We start from the raw sequence: 23,607 nt of genomic DNA, 5'->3' as shown, positions 1-23,607 counted from the left end.
CTTTAAATGTAAGGACTCATTCTTGCTGGTAGTTAGAATCTTTAATATTTGCAAACAGAATGAAGGTTTCCTATTTAGAATAATAAGCTGTCAGGTTAGTAAAACAGAGATATCAGTACCAATTCAATCATACCGTTTGTAGTATACATAGATTTACAAAACAATGGGATAAAGGAATAGTTCTGAACTTTGTTTTATCTTATGGTTACTGTGAAATTGTGTGAATGCATTAATGAAGTGCATGTTATCTCAGCTTGCAGAGCTTGGATTCATTGAATGAATTTACTAAAAATGTAAATATTGCAGAATATACAGCCTCATGCTACATAACTAAGCTCCATTTCAAGCTGAATAAACTAAATGATTAATGTATCTTAAATCGAAAAAAAAAAACTATTTTTTAGATAGATTTTTACTCCAAAAGCATTTCATTAAAATAAATTTGATTTAAAAAAAAGAATCGGTTTAAATAAAAAAAAAAAATAAAATAATAATAAGTCAGATTCTTTAAAATTTAAAAAAACAATAAAGTAATTGATATACAGTGGGTTTGGAAAGTATTCAGACCCCCTTACATTTTTCACTCTTTGTTCTATTGCAGCCATTTGCTAAAATCATTTCATTTTTTTCCCTCATTAATGTACACACAGCACCCCATATTGACAGAAAAACACAGAATTGTTAATATTTTTGCAGATTTATTAAAAAAGAAAAACTGAAATATCACATGGTCCTAAGTATTCAGACCCTTTACTGTGACACTCATATTTAGCTCAGGTGCTGTCCATTTCTTCTGATCATCCTTGAGATGGTTCTACACCTTTGAGTCCAGCTGTGTTTGATTATACTGATTGGGATTAGGAAAGCCACACACCTGTCTATATAAAGACCTTACAGCTCACAGTGCATGCCAGAGCAAATGGGAATCATGAGGTCAAAAGGAACTGCCTGAAGAGCTCAGAGACAGAATTGTGGCAAGGCACAGATCTGGCCGAGGTTACAAAAAATTTCTGCTGCACTTAAGATTCCTAAGAGCACAGTGGTCTCCATAATCCTTAAATGGAAGACATTTGGGATGACCAGAACCCTTCCTGGAGCTGGCCGTCCGCCCAAACTGAGGGGAGAACAGCCTTGGTGAGAGAGGTAAAGAAGAACCCAAAGATCACTGTGGCTGAGCTCCAGAGATGCAGTCGGGAGATGGAAGAAAGTTGTAGAAAGTCAACCATCACTGCAGCCCTCCACCAGTCTGGGCTTTATGGCAGAGTTGCCCAACGGAGGCCTCTCCTCAGTGCAAGACACATGAAAACCCACATAGAGTTTGCTAAAAAAACACCTGAAGGACTCCAAGATGGTGAGAAATAAGATTCTCTGGTCTGAGGAGACCAAGATAAAACATTTCCGCCTTAATTGTAAGTGGTATGTGTGGAGAAAACCAGGCACTGCTCATCACCTGTCCAATACAGTCCCAACAGTGAAGCATGGTGGTGGCAGCATCATGCTGTGGGGGTGTCTTTCAGCTGCAGGGACAGGACGACGGTTGTAATCGATGGAAAAATGAATGCGGCCAAGTATAGGGAACCTTCTCCAGAGTGCTCAGGACCTCAGACTGAGCCAAAGGTTTACCTTCCAAAAAGACAATGACCCTAAGCACACAGCTAAAATAATGAAGGAGTGGCTTCACAACAACTCCATGACTGTTCTTGAATGGCCCAGCCAGAGCCCTGACTTAAACCCAATTGAGCATCTCTGGAGAGACCTAAAAATGGCTGTCCACCAACGTTTACCACCCATCCTGACAGAACTGGAGCGGATCTGCAAGGAGGAATGGCAGAGGATCCCAAAATCCAGGTGTGAAAAACTTGTTCCATCTTTCCCAAAAAGACTCATGGCTGTAGTAGATCAAAAGGGTGCTTCTACTAAATACTGAGCAAAGGGTCTGAATACTTAGGACCATGTGATATTTCAGTTTTTCTTTTTTAATAAATCTGCAAAAATGTCAACAATTCTGTGTTTTTCTGTCAATATGGGGTGCTGTGTATACATTAATGAGGAAAAAAATGAACTTAAATGATTTTAGCAAATGGCTGCAATATAACAGAGTGAAAAATTTAAGGGGGTCTGAATACTTTCCGTCCTCACTGTATATCCATGCTATAAGGAAGGCTCTGGCCAAAACATGTTAGCGTTTTAGATGTTGCACTGCTGTTAGTGTTGAGTTGCCGGCATTTTTTGCTATTTTAATGTTTATGGAACACGACAAGCCTGAGCACTGTTATTCAGCTCATCATTCTACAATCATGCGGTAGAGCTTGGGTGAGTTTTTGTCTACATTACATTGATTTATATCCACCCTGGCATTGTCAAACCAGGTGGTAACATTTTCTTTAACTGAGAAGCAGACTGCTCCATGCCCTAGCACTCTTTTGCATGGGGACAGGCTGTCTTTAATCATTGGTTTTCAGCTTTCCCTAGGGCTGTTCTACTACTAATTACAGAATGAGGCATAGAATGCATATTTTAAAAACAGATATTATTATTGACTTAAGACATGAAACTTCAAAATATGAAAAACAAAATTTCATCCTTTTGTGTACTAGGTTAGGTGGTAATATGCTCATAATATAATAGTTAAAATACTATATTCTATTACAGCTTATTCAGCTGGTTGCACTAAGCCTATAAACAAGGGAAATAGAGCAAAACAAAACACTTAGTTGTCAATAGTTCAAGTGTGCTTTAAACTGATACTAAAGTTAAAAATGTGCATTAAGATAGTAATAAAACTTCTATTTCTCTGCCCCCCCCCCCCCCCCATTACCCTGTGTGAAGGGGATTAGAGGGGGAAATAGATCCAGCATTATGCAGGGCCATTGGCTCTTGCTGCTGTCAAATGCAGTGGGGCACACACATATATACACACACACACACACACACACATATATATATCACTGAATAACTCCAACATTTCTAAAAAAAAAAAATCTATTTATTGTCTAAACTTGCATATACAACTAGGATTAGAATGTTACGTGTATATAGAATTGTATTTTTAATAAAAATCAGCAGTATTAATCCCAATCAATTTATATTATGCAGCTTGCTAATTCTTAGCTGTGGTGGCTGCATTAGTTTAATTTTTTAAGCGGTTTTCCTCTATTCTCACCTGGTGACCCAGCCAGTAAGTTTGTTATTTTTTTTATAACAAACACACCAAGCTTTCCAGCAAAAGTGGCAGTCAGAGGGATGAGACAAAACATTTAACTGACAGAACTGCTTGCAATGATCAGCTATTATTCATTTATATAAAACTTTTATCCCAAAAGGAAAAAAAAAACAACTTTTGCTGAAATTAAAAGTTTTTCCTGGAGTTTAGGCGCTAATTTGTTAGTCACATCCACCCAAATTTAGAAATCCTTCTCCCCTGAGTGACAATGCTGAAGACCGAATTGGTCTCTATTGCTCCTACAGTGGAGTGGAGGCACCCTAAGCCCCTATTCACACGTTTTTCTGCTCATTTCCCTACACTTGACCATGCTCAACATGCAGAATCCTATTCTTTTTCATTGAACGGGGGTATGTTACTGGCTGGATCACCAGATGAAAATAAAAAAAATAATAAAAAACAAAATGAATGTTGCCACCACCATTTAAGGATTGGTGAGCTACAATATATTAGGTTTTTGTTTTTAGATTTAATACCACTTCAAATAGAACATATGAATTCTATGTATGAATCTATGAATGATTTTGGCTTTCAATGTTAATTATTTAGTATTTAACTAAAACATTACATAATTAGGTTTCACATAACCACTGTAGGAACGTCACCACTATTATTCTTACTAAGAATAACGATTACAAAACAAACAAATGTGAAGGAAAACTATATAGTGCAGTATTAGCACCACATTATGCTCCGTTATCAATAGGTCTATTACTGAAAGTCACTATACACACCACTGTTTGATGGTTGACTTGAATCACTTCATCACCAGCATGGATCTTCTTGCATCGGTCAGCAGGTGACTAAAGAATAAACACAGAAGCTATTGTAAATCAGAGGTAACGCTTACTTGCCAAATATAATAAATCATCTTAGTTATGTCTCTGAAAAACGCTATACATGCCCTACTAATGTTACATAGAGTACTAAAGGATGTAAATACTAAGCTTGCCTCATACAGTCTATGCATTTTGGATCAAACCCTCTACTTTATATATAGACCAACAGCAGTTAAAGACTAAATGCTCTATCAAGGCTGCCCCTTTGCTTCCTTGTTTTTTGCTTTTTTGCATCTGTACTACGGCAGCAAATTGATTGTTTATTTTAGCTAAAGTTTTCTTTATTGTATTTCTACAATTAAATAACAGGTTTTTTTATAACTTTAATTAGGGATTAGGTGCTATGATATTAAAACACAAAAGATCAAAAGGAGGATCCAATGAGATCTTTGGAGAACCATGGAGATCAACACTGCCAGAAGTGTTAGTTTACCTGTGGACTTCAAAGGACCAGGTCTCTGTAAAGGAGCAGTGCTGAGTAACATGGGGGGCAGGAAAGGTAACTATTCATTTTCTTTTTACAGTTCCAGACTTTCCTAAAATACTTTTATTGTGTGGCAGGGTCACTTCATATGTGATAAGCCATATGTTCAGCTTCAGTAGCTCTCCTACATTATTTGGTACAGATTCACTTGTGTTCAATATGTCTGCTCTAATGCCTGTACACGCGACCGGACTTTCCGGCAGAAAAAGTCCGACAGAATCATTCCGTCTGAACTTTCTGATCATGTGTGGGCTTCATCGGACTTTTTCTTTCTAAAATTCTGACGGACCTAGAAATAGAACATGTTTCAAATCTTTGCAATGGACGGGAAAACAGTTTGTCTGTATGCTAGTGCGGCGGACCAAAAATGACGCAAGGGCAGCTATTGAACTCCTTTTCTAGTCCCGTCGTACGTCATCACGTTCTAAACGAACGGACTTTGGTGTGATCGTGTGTAGGCAAGTCAGTTTCAGCGGAACTCCATCGGAAAGACCGTCAGATTCTACTCTGACAGAAAGTCCGGTCGTGTGTATGCAGCATAAGGGATAACCCACATCTTAGCTGTATGCAAGAAAATAATCACTCTCATTATACAAATAAAATTACTTCTACATTATTACATTTTACCAACAATCCTATATAAACAGTTTATTTAATTTTATGGCTCTGCCGCTTTAGTTGATTTTAATATCTACATAAAGAAAATCCTGCATTTATAATTTCCCATGACTTATTTTATAGGGTGGAACTGGATGGTGTTTGTTTCCCTGTTGCGTGAATTAAAATTATAACATCATCTTTATGAGGGTGCTGAAAATGCTTGATTACAAATAATACAGATTTAAATAAGTGCACTCTAGGCCATGATTTTCAATTTACTATTTTAAATTGTGGCATTTAGGAATGCATGACTGACATGGTGCTTAAGTGGTCCCTGTGGCCAAGCTAAAGAAATTCAAGTATGTACATATTCCTTTGAAATAGATAGGGGTGGGAAGGGGGGCAGAGAGAAAGTGACTTAAAGTGTTTGTTTTACACCCATTTTTAGGACTTGTACATATAGTTAAGCCTATAATAATTCTTACCTATAGGTATTGTAAATATCTCCTAAAAGTGCATCGTTTAGGAGCTATTTACCTTGTAGTGCGCTGATGATGTCATCGGCCCATGCACTGTGAAGAATCAGCCCTCCATGCGAATGCCGTCACTGATGGTTCCAGTGCGCATGCGCGGGAGTGACATCACGTGGCTCCGGCCAGTCACACAGCCGGAGTCCGCGGCCCCGGAAGGAAGAGGGGTGAAGATAGATTTGGCCTGCAGCGGGGACAGTGCAGGCTTCAATTGCAGGTAAGTGGCACATAATGCATATACGATGCATACTAGCCCATTATGCTTTTACTTTGCAGAGTTGCAGGGAACAAAAGAGGAAGTAAAACCCATCAGGGTTTACTTCCTATTTAAGTGCTTCTGCTGTGAATTTTAAGGGTGAATTTCTCCACAGTGCTTTCTTTTAAGTTATTTTATGGTAAGTTATGATTATGGCCTAGCCACAGATTCCCTTATAGTGTAGGACTCCCAAGTGCAAGAAGCCTATGGATATGTTGAGAAAACTAGAAAATATCAAAGTCACAAATGAATGAATGCAGGAACACTGATGGGCTGGTTACTAAAACTGGAGGGTGCAAAATCTGGTACAGCTGTGAATTGTAGCACATCAGCTTCTAAATTTCAGCTTGTTCATTTAAGCTTTGACAAAAAAATCTGGAAGCCGTTTGGTTTCTCTGCAGAGCTGCACCAGATTTTGCACTCTCCAGTTTTAGTAAATCAACTCCTATATGCTATAAATCCCTTTCATGACTAACGTTAGCCCAATTTTTTTGTATAATGTGAAAGATGATGTTACACCGAGTAAATAGATACCAAACATGTCACGCTTTATAATTGCACGCACTCGTGAAACGGCGACAAACTACGGTACCTAAAAATCTCCATAGGCGACGCTTTAAATTTTATTTTACGGTTAACAGGTTAGAGTTAGAGGAGGTCTAGTGCTAAAATTATTGCTCTCGCTCTGACGATCGTGGCGATACCTCACATGTGTGAATTGAACACAGTTTACATGTGGGGGCGCGACTTCCGTATGCGTTTTCTTTGCTGCGCAAGCTCGTGGGGACGGGGTCGCTTTAAAAAATTTTTTTCTTATTTATTTTATTTATTTTTATTTTTAGAAATTGTGTTTTTTTTTTTAAAAAATTTTTTTGATCACTTTTATTGCTGTCACAAGGAATGTAAACATCCCTTGTGACAGTAATAGGTGGTGACAGGTACTCTTTATGGAGAGATCGGGGGTCTAAAAGACCCCCGATCCCTCCTTTGCACTTCACAGCCGAAAACGGCGATTCTGAACACTGTATATTTTTTTTAAAACCGGCGCCATTGGCAGCTGAGTAAACGGGAAGTGACATCATGATGTCGCTTCCGCGTTTACAATTAGTAGGCTGGAACGAAGCCGCCCACAACTTCATTCCAGCCCGCCCGCAGCCGCCGGAGGCATCCGATTGGTCACCGGGCCTCCCGGGGGGGGGGGGGGGGGGGGGGAGTCCCCTCCCGCTCCTCTGGTATAACAGCCATGCGGCTTTTAGCCGCATCGGTTGTTATACATGGATAGCCGATCGCCCGCTCTACAACATGGTACCGGGAGGATGCCTGCAGCTCTCTAGAGTTCTCTCATACAATAAATGCTTCTTTCCTGCCTGCTAGGAAACTTCTTTAGATTGTACACCTAGCTGTGCATGTCTTGGTGCTGGGATAAATTAATTCCCATGCCCATGTGTGGCAGTTATGTCATCTTGGACTGACTTAGGATGACTGAAGACAACAAGCCAAGAAGAAGATCAGGCAAATATGTCAATGCAGATAAGGTAGCTTGCGAATGCCACATCGCTGGAAAGAATGTAGGTCTCCTTATTACATGTTTGAATTTTTGATCATAGTGAATCACAGCAGTAAGTAAAAGAGTCTTTAGTACAGGCTGCAGCATTGCAAATTTGTTACCAGCACCCTCTAGTTATAAAATGCAAGTGGGCGTGCCTACAATCACTGGCACCCACCTTCAGTTTTAGATTAACTGATCATTAGTTATATAATACAAGCAGTTTACACCTGCAGTACTTCAAAGTGTTACAGCAGATACATATTTCAGCATGCAGACTTAGGCTGTAGTCAATATGGCATAAAGCAATGCACAGTAATCTATAACTAATCATTGTGCATATTTCATTGAACCATGCAAACCAGGTTTGAAAATCTATAAGATAGATTTGTTGTAAAACTTGATGCATGGAAAACACTGATCAAGCTGAATGGTTGATAAGTGGTGTTTTATCAGATAAAATCTATGAAATGCCTTTAGTCTGAGTACTTTGTGTCACAGGATTATCAGAATTTAAAAATAAAGTGGCATTTTTTTGTCACTGTTCTTAAAACTACAAAAATAAATAAATAATAATAAAAATAAAAAAAGAAGAACGTAAATAATGAGACATGAAGTAAATGAGTGCGTTATCCCTCGCTATCTCCTTAATTTTCCAAACTATGACTGTGTGAAAGCTGCAAAATCAAAATATTATGTTCCCACAACTGAAGAAAATAAAACGAAAATGGGACCCCTGAGGAAGACACAAGGGAGCGACGACGCGTGTTGGACAGAGTTGGGTGACGTAGCGCATCAGCATTATATGGGAGCCACAGCCCTGCTGGAACGAGCGCATTGTTTTAATTCTAAAATTAAAGTTGATGCTTAAATAAATCGTATGTGGTTTTATATACTACACCATGGAAGTCTGTTTGCTTTGACCAAGGGTAAATGGAAGGAGAAGGAGGATCTTTATACAGCATATACACAATACCTAACATAACTCGAAGAGGGGAGAGGTGGAGAAGGATATTGATCAACCGTCATATTAACCTGGAGTACACCCCAGCTGGGAAAGGTGATGTTTGAACTAAACAGGTCTAACATGGCGTGGTGAACAGGTGTTCGGGATTGATGCACATGCATGCATCTTTTGACCCATGTAGGGTGAAGGCTGCAAAAGAACACTTTTAAGAAGCACTGTTGTTCAAAGAAACTTTATTATGAACTTTATTACTTATTGCACTGTTAAAGAAATTTATTGATCTTATTCATTTATGACCGATCTTTATTTAACAAGCGCAACCAACACTTCATATTTAATTAATGAGACATGTATTCATCAAGGTCTACTCACATTTTCAGTTGTTCCAGTTATCACATGAAGTCCATCATATGTAGATTTAATGTACATTCCCTGCAATAAAACAAAATATTACAACATGAAAAAACAGCCACTTTGTATAGTAGTTTTGGCATGGAATAAACACAGACACAAGAATGAAGTAGTATAATGATCTATTAAGAACTGCCTGAAACAGGCAGCAAAAAAAAAAAAAAAAATTCAATCAATCAGATATAAAAGCGTGACAGTCTAAAATTACAGTGACACAAAATGAAAACACATAAAAAAGCAGTAAACGTAATTTATGATCAATATGCATTATCTACCATTACTCCAATCACTGTTTGTCTATCGGATTTAATGGGTCATTATGACTGTCATACTAGAGTGTTGTGCTCTACCATTATTATGATAAATTGGCAGGCTTTATGGTATTAGGTTTACACCCAGATCGTGCCCCATGGGATTATCACATCTTAATGAACAGAGCAGAAAGATGTACTTTGAACTAGAAATAGTCTAATGAAAAGATGTGCTCTGGTTATGGGATTTTGGAAATGCTCAATCCCACAAGAGGTTTCACTCACACCCTTTCCTTTCTTTTCATACCCTGTAATAATTGCTATGATAACTAAAAAAAAAAAAAAAAAAAAAAAAAAAAGTCTGATATTCCTGTAAATGACCTTTCCCTTCTAACATTTTTTTTAGAAGTTTTGGAAGAAATGCTGTTTGGACTAAGTGATCTTGTCGGATAAAAAAGGAACATTTTTTTAGTGGAATCCAACTCTGCGCAACACTGGATTATTAAAAGAAATAAAAAAAAGATATATTTAGTCCATGCCATTCCATTTCATAGTCTTACCTCCACTTTTCTATTACAGCACTTGTGCAGGGTGTATAAGTACAAAAGGCACCAGATTAGACTAGGTTTTATTACCTAACAGCTTCCAATAACAGAACTGGTCAGACATGCCCCCTGTGCCATACAATTTGTAAGGATAGGGGATGGGGATGTGGCCATTACTCGGCATAAAGGAAAATTAGCACTTTCACAAAGAAATTATATGTTAAAGAAAATCTGTCTCTCTAAAATAAAGTAAGTCCTTTCTGCAAAGAAAGTCATTAATACTTACCCCATCTGTTGTCCATACCTCCAAACTCTTTTGTCTTCAGAGATAAGTGTGCTGAAAAATCTACATCTCACACTTCCAGCAGTGTTGGACGGCTGCTTCCCCCACTGTGCTCGATGGTTCCTCTTCCTGGCTGCAAAATAACTACATGGCACAGTAGTGACCTAGGGGCCAGTGAAAGGAACCACAAAGGGCAGTGGGGCACCAGGCATCGGACACACGTGTGCCAAACACCCAAGGTTTTTCAGTACACTTATCGCTTTGAATCAGTAGAGTTTGATAGTAGGGGAAAATATGAATGTTTTCTTTGAGGGAAGGGTTTTCAAAGAAAAATCACTCACATAAATTTTAAACATGTGAAGATATGGGACTATGAAGAGATAAAAAGGTGACATAATTACAATTATGTCACCTTTTACATATTTAAAAGTAATTAAGTACAATAAAAAGTAATATTTTTAATTGAATAAGTGGAACGAACATTATAGTATCAGATGAGACATCTCAAGGACATAATGGTGCTACCTATATATAGCCAAGCATGCATAGACTGTTGGCATTGTAGTTGAAGCTGAAAAAAAATGTACCACCAGTAACCAAAGAGGGGGCCACAGATCCTACTAGTTCTCTCCTGTGTATGTCCATGAAAAAGGGTACAGCAGTTTTGAAGAAACAGAAAATTGGAGGAATTTTATACATGACACATACATTACGTTACCATTACGTTACCAAGTCATATTATTTGAAAATCATTAAAAATGAACATTACAAAAGGTGTGGCAAATCATCTATACTACTATCCACCTCTAAAAAAAAAAAAAAAAAAAAAAAAAAAAGGATTTTTACCTCATTCTTACCTGTAAAATCCTTTTCTTTGAGTACATCATGGGACACAAAATCAGGCTAATATTCATTACCTGCTGGCCATCATTAGGTGAATGGACACTGGTAGACCAAACGTCTTCAGAGAGGAAGTGATCCCCTATATAACCCCTCCCATACAGGAAGTACTTTAGTTTTGTAGCAAGCACTAAATCCTCAAAAAAAGAGGGTTGAGATCTCTGTGTCCCATGATGTACTCAAAAGAATTTTACAGGTAAGTATGACGTAAAAATCCTATTTTCTTTTTCATACATCATGGGGCACAGAGTCAGACTAATATTCATTACCTGCTGGGACATCCCAGAGCAATAACCTTGAGGGGAGGGACACACCCTGCCAAACAATAGTCATCAAAACTCATACGGCAGCCCGCAGTACACTGCGGCCGAAAGCCGAATCCTCAGCTGCGCGAACATCCACTTGATAAAATTTTGTGAACGTATGCACTGAAGACCAGGTAGCAGCCTTTACAAATCTGAGCCACAGATACCTGATGGCAAAAAAGCCCAGGAGGTTCCTACACTCCTGGTAGAATGAGCTCTCACCCTAAAGGGAGGAGCTTTATGTTTAAGACCGTAGGCCTGAATGACCAATTGACAGACCCAAGTGGCAATGGAAGCTTTGGAAGCTGTATGCCCCTCGGATCTCCGCAGATCTAGACAAATAAACCTTGACTGCCCAGACAATTCCCCCGGACAGATCTGCTGGCGGCTGAGATAATCTGCCTTCCAGTTCTCTACTCCCGGGATATGACTGCCGATATTATTGACACATGTTCCTCTGCCCAGGCCAATATGTAGTTCATCTCCTTCAGAGCTGAATGACTCCTGGTACCGCCTTGGTGGTTTATATAGGCCACTGCCGTGGCATTGTCAGACTGAACCCTGATGGGGCAGTCCTAAAGCTCCACCGTCCAGGATCGTAGGGCCAGACGTACTGCCCGTAATTCTAGGATGTTGATGGGCAGGGTCTGCTCTGTCCCTGACCATTTCCCCGGGGCTGTGAGCCCCACAGCCTGAGAGACTGGCATCTGTATTCAGTACTCGCCAAGTTACCGGGAGAAAGGATTTTCCCTTCTGCAGGTTCTGATCCTGCAACCACCAGTTTAGGCTTAAGCATGCCTGAGGGGATAAGCACATTGGATAATCCAGGGCTTTTCTTCCTCTGTTCCAAGTCAACAAGATGTCTTGTTGTAAAGGCCTGGAATGGAACTGGGCATAGGACACTGCCTCGAAGGAGGATACCATCCACCCTAGAAGACTCATACAGAGCTGAATGGAGGGTTGTCTGGTGCCCTTTATCTGACACACCTGATCCTTCAGGGCACAGATCCTTACAGATGGCAAGAATACTCATTATTTTAGACTCTGAACTGGTCTCAAGGCTGACTTTTCTGTATTTATGATCCATCTTTAGCTTTTCAAATACCTCACTGTGTATATTATGCTCTGTTCTAGAGCCTGTACTGAGTGATCTATGAGCAGGAGGTCATCCAGATACCCGAGCACCAGGATCCCTTGGGCCCTTAAAAGACCCAGTACTGGTGCTAGGACCTTTGTGAACACCCGGGGAGCTGTAGCAAGCCCGAAGGGTAGAGCCACCAACTCAAAATGACATTCCTCTACTGCAAAAAGTAGGAACCTCTGATGAGGCTGAAAGATAGGTACGTGTAAGTACGCATCCTTTATATCGATGGAGGCTAAAAAGTCTCCCCTCTGGAGTGAGGTTACTACTGGGCGGACAGACTCCATCCAAAAGGATTGTATCAATAGATACTTGTTCAGGGACCTTTAGGTCCAAAATGGGCCTCGTCTCCCCGTTTGGTTACTGAATCGTAAACAGATTTGAGTAACCCTGTGCCCCTTTCGGATACCGGAACCTCTACAATCACTCCTTGATGCATTAGATGATGTAGTGCCTGAAGCAATAAGTTTCTTTTTGGAGGATCCGAGGGAATGCTGGATCTTAGAAACCTCTGAGGGGGCACTCCTCGTAACTCCAGCTTGTAACCATGAGATGCAATTGAGGTGACCCACTAGGCCTTGAATAATTGTTTTCCAAATGTCCGCAAAGTGCAGCAGCCTTCCCCCCTACCTGATGGAGTGGGGGCGTCCCCTCAAAAGGAGAGCTTGGTGCTGGGTTTAGAAGAATTTTGGACCCAGGGCTTTTTCTGGCCATGGCGTTGTGGCTTGCCCCTGGCCCTAGTGCCTTGTTGGCAGGGGAACCACCCTGACACAGACATTCGAGGAAGCAGTCCCTGGGTTTTTAAACAAAGGATGTTTGGGGCTTTTCTTCACAGGAAGTAGAGAACTTTTCCCTTCAGGAATCTTTTGGATATATTTGTCCAAGTGATCACCGAATAAACGTTTACCATGAAACGGGAAACCTGCCAATAACTTTTTACAAGTAAGCTCAGCTGACCAGTTCTTAAGCCATAAAAGTATGCGCATATGTACAGACAAGAGAGCCAGAACTGAAACCTGCTATATTGAATCCTTTAACCTGTTGCCGCCCGCCCACCATATGACGTTATGGACTTTGATCATTGGGGATATATGAATGATGCCTGTAGCTACAGACATCATTCAGATATTGCCATTTTCAGCCGGCGATTCCCTACACCATAAGAATGATCATAGCGGCTGCTCCACTGCTTGATCATTCTTACGGGAGGCGAGAGGGGCTGTCCCCCCCTCCCACCGCCCTCCGGTGCTTCTACCGACTCACTGCTACGATGGGTGAGTCGGAGAACGGATCCGCCGGCCCCGGTTGTTGATCATAGAAATTTCCGGTGGACCAGATGGTCGCTGGAGTGTCTATGATCCTCGGAGGCCGGGCGCGATGTTATGACATCATGCCCAGCCTCTGTATTAAAAAAAACGGTGCCGCCTCGGCTGGGAAGCCGTAATCGATTTATTTTTTATTTCAGGCTTCCCAGCTTAGTGGTGAGATGTGGGGTCTTATTGACCCCATATCTCATTGTAAAGAGGACCGATCATGCCATATCCCTATCACAAGGGATGTTTACATTCCTTGTAATAGGAATAAAAGTGATCAAAATTGTTTTTTTTTTTGCAAAAAAGTGTCAAACTAAAAAAAAAAAAGAAAGTATAATTAACAATAAAAAAAAAACTAAATTTTTTAAAGCGCCCCTGTCCCCGTGTGCATGCATGCAGAAACGAACGCATACGTAAGTCCCGCCCACATATGAAAACGTTGTTCAAACCATACATGTGAAGTACTGATGCGAACGTTAGAGCGAGAGCAATAATTTTGTCCCTAGACCTCCTCTAACTCAAAACATGTAACCAGTAAAAAAATTTCAAGCGTTGCCTATGGAGATTTTTAGGTATCGAATTTTGGCGCCATTCCACGAGTGTGGAATGCAAAAACATTGATTGGGCTAACTTTACTGTTTTTTTTTTTTTTTAAAGCACAAAACTGTTTTTTTTCCCCCAAAAAAAACGCATTCGAAAAATTGCTGCGCAAATACCGTGCTAGATAAAAAATTGCAACAACCGCCATTGTATTCTCTAGGGTCTTTGCTTAAAAAACATATATAATGTTTGGGGGTTCTATGTACATTTTCTAGCAAAAAAATGATGATTTTTACATTTAGGAGAGAAATGTCAGAATTGGCCTGGGTGGCAAGTGGTTAAAGCAACAACACCCAAACACAGTGTTTAAGGAATATCTGTCTTACTTTCAGGCAGATCATCACCCTGATTGGGCCTATCCGGCTGTTTGACTTGATCCTTTATGGACTGGCAAATGCCAATTGCTGCAACAGCTGGCTGAATGGCTGAACTGGCCAAAGAAAAGGAAGCCTTTAATAATAACTCCAATTTCTTGTCAACAGGGTCTTTCAAGCCCTGTGCGTTTTACAAGTTTATTATTTATTGTTTAAGAAAGAGACTGCTGCATCTATGGCTGGTATGCTCCATTTTTTAACAAACTTTTTATCCATGGGATATAAAAGGGAAAACCTTTTAGGAGGCAAAAAAGTCCTGTCAGGATGTTCCCAATCAGCATACACCGCCTTTTCCAACACGGGGTGTAGAGGGAAATTCTGTGCAACCTGAAAAGGTCTCAGAGATCCTAAAGAGGACCAGGGGGGCTTAGTCACCTCTGCAAGAGGCAACTTAAAGGCGGATCAAACTATTTTGGTCAGAGTCAGGATCATAAACCTCTGCGACTGAGAGGCAGACAAGGAGTTGATATCTTCTTAAAGAAAAAAAAACACTCATAGGAGAGAAGACAAAAATTGGGGACTATTCGGTGTATGACTCCTCATAAGACACACATGAGTGACCCCCTTGCTGACTGGGCCAACCCTGGGGAGATGTTGGGATCAAGTAAAGGGGATTTTTATTCCTACAGAGGGTACCATGGCTCAATATGATAGGACTGGTAAATATTGATACAAACAAATATTGCTTAATGTTTTTCGCTTTTAATTCTAATACATGTGAATGCCTTTACAGTCTAGTAATATCATCTGAAGAAGACCCGTTGGGGTCGAAACACGTCAGGATCTTACAAATATAAAGACTCATGTACCACTGTTTCTATGGTGTATTTTTACTGTATATTGTTATGTCATTGGTGCTGTTTTTATTGTTTATTACTGTATATTGTGTATTTTTACTGTATATTGTTATGTCATTGGTGCTGTTTTTATTGTTTATTACTTTTGTACCACAGTTCATGCTTTGACTGTTTATGCTCAGAGCAATACAATTTTTTATATTTTGTGAAAATAAAAATTACTTACTACTTATCTAGTATATATTTTTTCCAATATTGTTGGCTGCTAAAAAAACCCCCATGGGGAAAATCTTCTCTTCAGGAGTTGATATCTTCTTGTCCAGATTGTTCAGAAGCAGATTCATCTGCCGGGCACTCCACCAAATACCAAGCTTTAAGCTCTTCCCCATCCTCAACCCATTCCTGCTCCAGATGAGGAGACTCCGGGGAGGGGGATCTGTCACGCTTCCTGCCAGCGGGATGGAGGCAATCATGCCGGCAATCCTGTGCTCTAACCCAGCTAGGGCTGAGGACAGTTCATCCTAAGTGATAAAGGGTGAAGCATGCCAGATAGGTGCAGCAGCTCAGATTGCCTGGAAAGCCTCTGGTCTTTCAGGGGATACAACACTAGGGATACGACTAGGTTCATCAGGCACTACTAATGACATAGGTGTGCCCTTCCCTGTGGTGTTAGTCCCACTCCTCTTTTTTGGAAGACATTCAGTGCCTGCAAACCAAGAGTACTTGGGTGTAGTTAAAACACCTCAAAAGGGAGACCCTTTAATAGGGCTCATCAAGCCCCTATGCAACAATCCTGCTAATCACCTTTAGCTTGCCAAGCAACACCTGTTGACTCAAGTGACCCGGGTATGGAGAAATGATCCACTGCAAGTGTCTGTTCAGAGCCTGCTCTGTGTCCCTTCTGGATACACAGCTTAAATAAGCTGGGTGTGCGCCGGAACATTCTATGCATGTGCGCGGTCCCAGCGAGTGGGCGTGACTGTGTTCACATATGACGCAAATCTTTGTGCGCCTAGATAAAGGCTACGTTGCATATGCGGCAAATCCGCTTGTGCCATGGCCACCAAACAAACTGGAGCCCAGCGGGGCTCTTGCGAATGCACGTACGCCATGGTGAACCAAGGTGAAATGGCACACCATAGTGCGCCATCATACAGGTAGAAAACAGCCAGACACAAGCAAAAAAGGTACCCTTTGCGAATACCCACAGCTATCCCAGAACTCCCCCATATGGTCACCGCACACAGGTGTCCAGCCTTTAGCTAGCTTGACTGGTTGTTACAATCACTGGGACAACCCACAATAATAAAATAAAGGGGTTTCACTTACCTATCCAGGCGCAGGGCCACTTAGGAACTGAGGGCCCAATCTTCACCCTTCACGATGGGTTTCTGTCACTTGGACCTTCAAGGACTGGGTACCCTTTCATGTTTAGGGTCCACTTCCTTGGACCTGTACATCACCCTGCAGGAAATGCCTTAGTGCTGTAGTGTCCAGGATTTCCACTCCGCAGTGTCCAGTGCCCGGAGGCCATGTTACAGGCAAAACCTTGCAGGATCTTGAGTCTTCTTTGCGAGGCTCGGGTACCATTTATCTAAGCATAAAAGCCTGTGTCAAATGAATCAGATCGGTCAATCCCTCGATTCATTTTTGGAACCGTTTGTGGGACTAGAGACCTGGAGCTCAGAGAGCTCAAACAAACCGTGCCATCCACCTTGCAGACACTGGTAAAAAACAAAAGTACTTCCTGTATGGGAGGCGTTATATAGGGAGTCACTTCCTGTCTGAAGACTCTTGGTCTACCAGTGTCCATTCACCTAATGATGGAATATAACCCAGCAGGTAATGAATATTAGCTTGATTCTGTGTCCCATGATGTATGAAAAAGTTTCCGTTTTTTTCCCTTTCTAAACCATGTTACATTCCCTTTAATGCATTTCTGTGCTTTATTCTGAGTCCGATGCACTATGTAATGACTTATCAGTCAATTAGAGTCTTAGAATTATGCAACACCACTTCAAGACTGCATTCACATTGAGATTTTATCATACAGAATAGACTGAAATGGTGCAGAACATAATAACATAAGGACACTGCTGGCTGTTCAAAGGAGAATTATTATCATGCTCGGAGTAATCTCGATAAACTCCGAACAGACATCTTATTCCTATGTCACTAATGTACTGCATCTGTGAAAGAGATACCACATTAAGAGGGGTCAAAATGGCACCTCACACTGATATCACTGCTTTCACGCTTTTATCCTTCACCGCAGGTAAAATAGGTTATAACAACTCATAAATTATAATTCCCAGGCAGTTATCAGAGGTTGCCGAGAACCTTTTAGAGGATTTTATACCAAATCAAAGTGGCAAATAATCCCTTTATTATGCATAAAATTATACACCAAGCTCACAAACCACATGCCTCTAACATTACAGAAGAATTAGTTCAAAAACTTGCTGAAAACATTTCTGAAAAAACACAAGTGACACATGCAATTATGGTAATCAAGGCTGTGACTACCTTGCTACTCCCTATTGCCACATACTTGGACCATGCGGTCACTGGGATACAGAGATGCTTACTACAGTTTTGATCACAGAAAATCACAAAATGTATCATATTCATTGGACAAAAAGTAGTGCATGAAGCAGCTTTAGAAAACAAAAACCAGTCATCAGACTTTGGCTTCCATGTATGGCATTTATATTTTTCTTTGTATTGGCTCAGTTCTTAGGACAGAAATCCTTGCTGGCCAATATATGAAGCAATGACTTTACGACTGTCAAATATATCAAAAGTCAGATTTCTCCTATACTTTAATTAGCTATATTAAACCAGAGATTTCAGTTCTAGTTACCACTGTCCACCATAACTATTATGAGTAGCTTTCACTCTAATTCCCCAGATTTTAATTTAGATTACATAAAAATTTGAAATTAGGAAAAAAAAAAAAAAAATCACAATGGTGTTTTCAAAACTGAGCAAAGAAGGCAAGAGGAAGATTATTAACATGAGATTTAACTCAGCTAGAATGTCCCTCAAAATACTGAACTAGTCTCTGTAAGTTACCCACACATGAGCATGGGTAGTCTATATTTCCATATGGCTATTTATAGAAGAAAATAATTAGGATGCAAAAACCTATTTTGGAACAAGGTTCCTGTGCAACTTAGATTGGTCCTTGAAGTCATGCCAACTCCAAAAGGAAGCTTAAAGTCGTTTTTGGGTTATCTCAGCTCAAACTGTTCTGCAGCACTGATCTCTGTAGGCTTTCCAGCTCTGATCCTGGTGTTTTTCTGCACTAAAAGTTAAATGGTTGGAATTTATACTAGCTTTAGTCAAAGCACTGCCATCTTCCCACCATCAATTCATGTGTCAAGTCTATAATTTAATTTTGCTTACCAATAGGTGCTGTTCACACCCATTGTCCGGAGGAATTGAAACAACCACTGGGGGAGAAGGGAAGACAGGTTCTAACACTTACACAGCTTGTAGAATTTGCAAATGCAATGGCCAGCCCCTTCTTAGAAAAAAGTCTGGTCAATAGGTAGGAGGTTCAGAGAAGGTAACCACACCAATGGATCACCAACTCAACATGCACTTTTGCCAGTTCTTTTAGATCATTTAATATATATACAGTATATATTTTATATATAGTGTGGTTGGTAAAAGGACCTTGCAAAAAAGAATTGGGAAATTTAAGATTCCTCTAATCTTCTTTCTCATCGCCAGATTCACTTTGTTGATGCCAGGAGAGTATTCTAACAAGTCTAATTAGCTCCTACAAAGAAACAAACTAAAAACTAAAACTTGGCAAGCCCCAGCAACTTAGCTGGCAAGCAAGCAGACTGTAGTCGCTAACAAAAGTAAAGGGGACTCACTTAGATATTTGTCATTTTGCCTGTAATATTTAAAATTTACATTCAAATTGCCAGCAATTCTTTTTAAAAAAAAAAAAAAAGATACCGTTAGTTGATAACATTCAATGTCAAGCTATAGCTGGCATAAGCAAAGACCCCTTTTTTATGTTTTAAAACTTATAAGTGGCTCCAAGTCCTTTGTTGCTGCTGTTAGTATACAGCTAAAATGGAAAGAAAAAAAAATCTGCACAGGCAAGTCCTAGTCCAATAGATGGTTTAGGGTGCTCCTCCCTGCTTATCTGTAAGTTACATTTTCTAACTTATAATCAGTTGCAGCATACTATATAATTTTCTGGGCGATTTAGATCTTAGCAACTGTATTATTCTTACCAGTCCTTCACTTGGCTTAATGTTGGCTAGCTGTACAACTTCCAAATGGGCAGATTGAGAAACCAATGGATCAGAAGATAGAGATATGATGTGGTCACAAACGCCAGACAAAGTTTTGCACTAAAGAAGAAGAGAATATTAAAATTGTCATAAAAGGTTAAAGCAGAAAACCTTCTTTCTTCTAATGGGCAAGACAGAATTCATATTGTAGAATACTTATAATGCAGGGAGATAGAGAAATGGTCAGGGTAATCAAGATAAAAAGCTGATTAAAGCCTTAGATAGTGGATGTTACATATCGTGCTCTGATATAATTGGATATAATGAACTATTAATAAGGATCTATTTTATCTCTAGCTCACTGTAATCCTGAAATCTACTTAAATGAAAGTTCCTTGAGCTTAATCAGGAAGCAATTTAAACCTAAAATTGATATTTAGCACTCGCTGAATCACTATTACAGAAACATTAAGCAAAGAAAGTGCAGCTGTAAACATTACAAAATAATTTTAGGCCCATGTTAAAAAGCTTTGGCCTTGTGTCAACATTATCAGTCTGACATCAGTTTTTGATGCTTCTGAAAAAGTTTAGAATTCATTGACAGGTGATCTTAAATTGCGCTTAACCTTCTCATGGCCTACATTTTCCATTCTAATAGACATGTATAGGAATGCAAAACCTTCTTGATTTGAACAAAGGCCCATTAACACAGGACCTGAAAAAACATGGAGGCTTTCTATTGTTTTTTTATTTTGAAAATGCTAGTTTCCTGGTTCTCATCCAGATTTACTTACTTCAAGAGAACAAGTATGCAGAGAAGGACTTCTGACTTATTTCGGACTTTTTCATACCTGTTTCAGGCACAATATCTCAGAATGTAGGGGAACCAAAGCATCATCATAAAAGCCAGGCAACTAACATTCCTAGAGGGAGCCCAGCAATCGAAGCCATCATTTTTCTTTTATGACGGGGTTATTTTAATATCCTAAGCGACGTTCTCTTTTAGATCATAACAAGGGAATATCCTATTTTCAAATGTTAATGCTTTGTATTTAGTGTTCCAGTCAAATTATGAACCAGGCGATTTTTTGCGCTAGGGCACCATTTTAATTTTAACTGACAATTGATCGGTCATGCAACGCTGTACCCAAATAACACTTATGTAATTTTTTTCCCCATAAATAGAGCTCTCTTTTTCTTGGTGTTTGATCACCACTGAGTTTATTTTTTGTGCTATAAACAAAAAAAAACTATATATATATTATATATATATATATATCTATATCTATATCTATATCTATATCTATATCTATATATATATATATTTTACTTTCAGCTATAAAACATATCCAATAAGAAGGTTTTAAAAAAAATCAAATGTCTTTATAAAAATTTAGCCCAATGTATTTTGCTACGTTTTTGGTTAAAAAAAACGGGAATGTTATAGTGTCTACAAAACTATGGTATATATTTATGGAATTTGTATTTATTTTTAGGTTTTTATACTAGTAATGGTGGCAATCAGCAATTTATAGCGGGATTGCGATATTGCGGCAGACAATCAGACACTGACACTTGACACTTTGCGGGAACCAGTGACACTAATACAGTGATCAGTGCTAAAAAAAAATCACTGTACTAATAACACTGGTTGGGAAGGGGTTAAACATCTAGGGCAGGGGTCTCCAAACTTTCTTAACAAAGGGCCATTTACTGTCCTCCAGACTGTGGCCATCAGGAGTACAAAAATCCCCATCACTGGTGTCATTGGGAGGAATTGTGCCCCATCATTGGTGTCATTGGGAGGAATTCTGCCCCATCATTGGTATCATCGGGGCCCATCATTGGTGTCATTGGGAGAAATTCTGCCCTTCATTGCTGCCAATTAATAAAATAACACCCCAAGGGCCAGATAAAAGCAAGCAAAGGGCCGTATCTGCCCCCCGGGCCGCAGTTTGGAGACCACTGATCTAGGGCGATCAAAGGGTTAACTGTGCCTAGCCAGTGTTTTCGTGTACTGTATGTGCTGCTTTTACTAGGGGAAGAGATGGATTTTTTCTCTGCTTTGCAAGGACACAAAATGCATCCCTTCCCCCTTGTCAGAAGGGAGATCTGCCTTGCTTAAGTAGGCAGATCTCCGTTCTGTGTGTTTCGTCGATGATCGGTGGGTGCCAGTGGACATTCAGTGCCCGGCACCTGCAGATCGGTTTCTGCTGTGATTAATCACAGCAGGAGTGGCCCACCAGCAGCACGTGCACCCACCCACCCCCTAGGCAGTAGTGCAGAATCACGTATATATACACTTGATCCTGCACAGGGGGGCCGCCCTGCAGCAAATCTGCTATAGGGCGATCCGGAAGCAGTTATACTATTGTATGGTTTTCAAGGAATTGTGCAGCTGGTGGATGTCATAAGATCTTCCCAATGTGCAGTAGTATTCTGTACTGTTACTCTGATGGCTGGAGACTTCAGCTATGTTGGCAGATTGCCAACTGCTAAAGGTACAGATTCTCAACAAGAACAAAGGATGGCAGATGTCTTTTTAAGCTTTATGATTGCAAAGCTGTGAAGATCTCCAGGGCATCAAGTGATATGACATAGACTGAAGTAGTTAACACTTGCAGTTAGTGCCAGGCTGGAAATAGAAAACAAACTTTGCATAAATAGCCCAACAAAGCATATCTCTGGCCATGACTATACTTCTGCAGGGCCATGACTATACTTCTGCAGTTAACATACCCACTGCATTAAAACAAGCTTGCTGAAGGCCAAGTCACCCATCAGAGGTTACACTGGCCAACAGACTATATAGATGTTCAGGAGACATAAAAAGTCAACCCTGCATTACAAGGACATAAAATGTATATTCCACATACAACTAAAATAGCCAAATACCAGAGTTGTAGGTGGCATTGTTTTAGTCACATATGGCTGTTAACCACTGCAGTGCTGGAAACTCCTACACCTGTCCGGATCAACTAAAAACAAGTGTTATTTTTAGCCATATAAACTTGTTGACGAAATGCTGAATTCTGGCAATTATGAACCTCCTGGGCTCAGAATGGGCACACTTTTGCTAAGTAGGGATTAAAGATTGGATGAAAATACAGATTAGACAGACTCACCACATGTAATATCTTGTTTTCAGTTTCATACACTGTACATTCCTGGAGAGACAAAAATGCATTAGAAACATTTATTTATGAAATAATAATTTGTATCTCCCATAACAATAAGTACCCTGAGCAAACTACACATTCTCATACTTACACAAAAACAGTTTCATAGTCGTTTATGACAGATAACAGTATCTGCTCGCGGTCTTTGATTGCGAGTCCTGTGTTTGAGTATGGTAAGCATAAGACTTGCTAAATCCAAACTGAACTAAAACTTGTTACTTTTGATCCATTATATATTAATATGTTAATCAGACAATCACACTACATTCTGCAATGCCAAGAAGCATAGTAAAACACACAGAGTTTACAAGTGAACTCTATTAGCCCTGTGCTGCCTCTGGGGACTTTGTCTTTCAAAAGCAGAATCAATTTATATCCTGGCTTAAAAATCATAGCCCAAGTTTAACTTTTTTATTTTTTTTTTAATTTGAATGCTTTCTTTTATGTATAAACTCGCTGATGTGTTTTAGAGTTTCATATCAGTCTCAGGCACCTCTGCTAATGCAACTACAAAATCTGATAAAACAAAGGCTTTACAACATGAAACATGTTAGCTAAAAGTACCTCAAATGCTTAAACTTTGATTTCTCTTGTTTTGTGCCTTATATAGAGATGAAATGTCTTTACTATGGTTAGAAATATGAACTTCTTTAAAAGCCTAGAGAGCACCAAGCTTTAATATGACCCCTCTGAATCTCAGTTATTAAAAGGTTATGTTTTTAACGACTATCTTTATGAAATTAAATATCGTTTAAGTGGTATGAAAGGAGATCCCACTTACATTTCAGTCTCCAAATCTTAAGACGA

The 23,607-nt window shown here is 39.7% G+C and overlaps 1 protein-coding gene across 5 annotated transcripts in view; it reads right to left on the bottom strand.

The window, feature by feature from the left end:
- The window catches only part of CNKSR2 (connector enhancer of kinase suppressor of Ras 2), a 465,074-nt gene that overhangs the window by 283,052 nt on the left and 158,415 nt on the right, over positions 1–23,607 (bottom strand). For all 5 annotated transcript variants that reach the window (XM_073616493.1, XM_073616494.1, XM_073616495.1 and 2 more), the window contains exons 6-9: positions 22,747–22,788; positions 19,622–19,741; positions 8,818–8,877; positions 3,958–4,026 (exon numbers count right to left, since the gene is read on the bottom strand). In XM_073616493.1, coding sequence (XP_073472594.1) covers positions 3,958–4,026; positions 8,818–8,877; positions 19,622–19,741; positions 22,747–22,788 — 291 coding nt within the window. The remainder of the gene's footprint in view (positions 1–3,957; positions 4,027–8,817; positions 8,878–19,621; positions 19,742–22,746; positions 22,789–23,607) is intronic.

This window comes from Aquarana catesbeiana, linkage group LG02 (genome assembly GCF_042186555.1).
Source record: "Aquarana catesbeiana isolate 2022-GZ linkage group LG02, ASM4218655v1, whole genome shotgun sequence".
NCBI classification, from domain to species: domain Eukaryota; kingdom Metazoa; phylum Chordata; class Amphibia; order Anura; family Ranidae; genus Aquarana; species Aquarana catesbeiana.
Note: the sequence above shows the minus strand (reverse complement) of the source record. Positions and strands in the feature narration are given on the sequence as shown.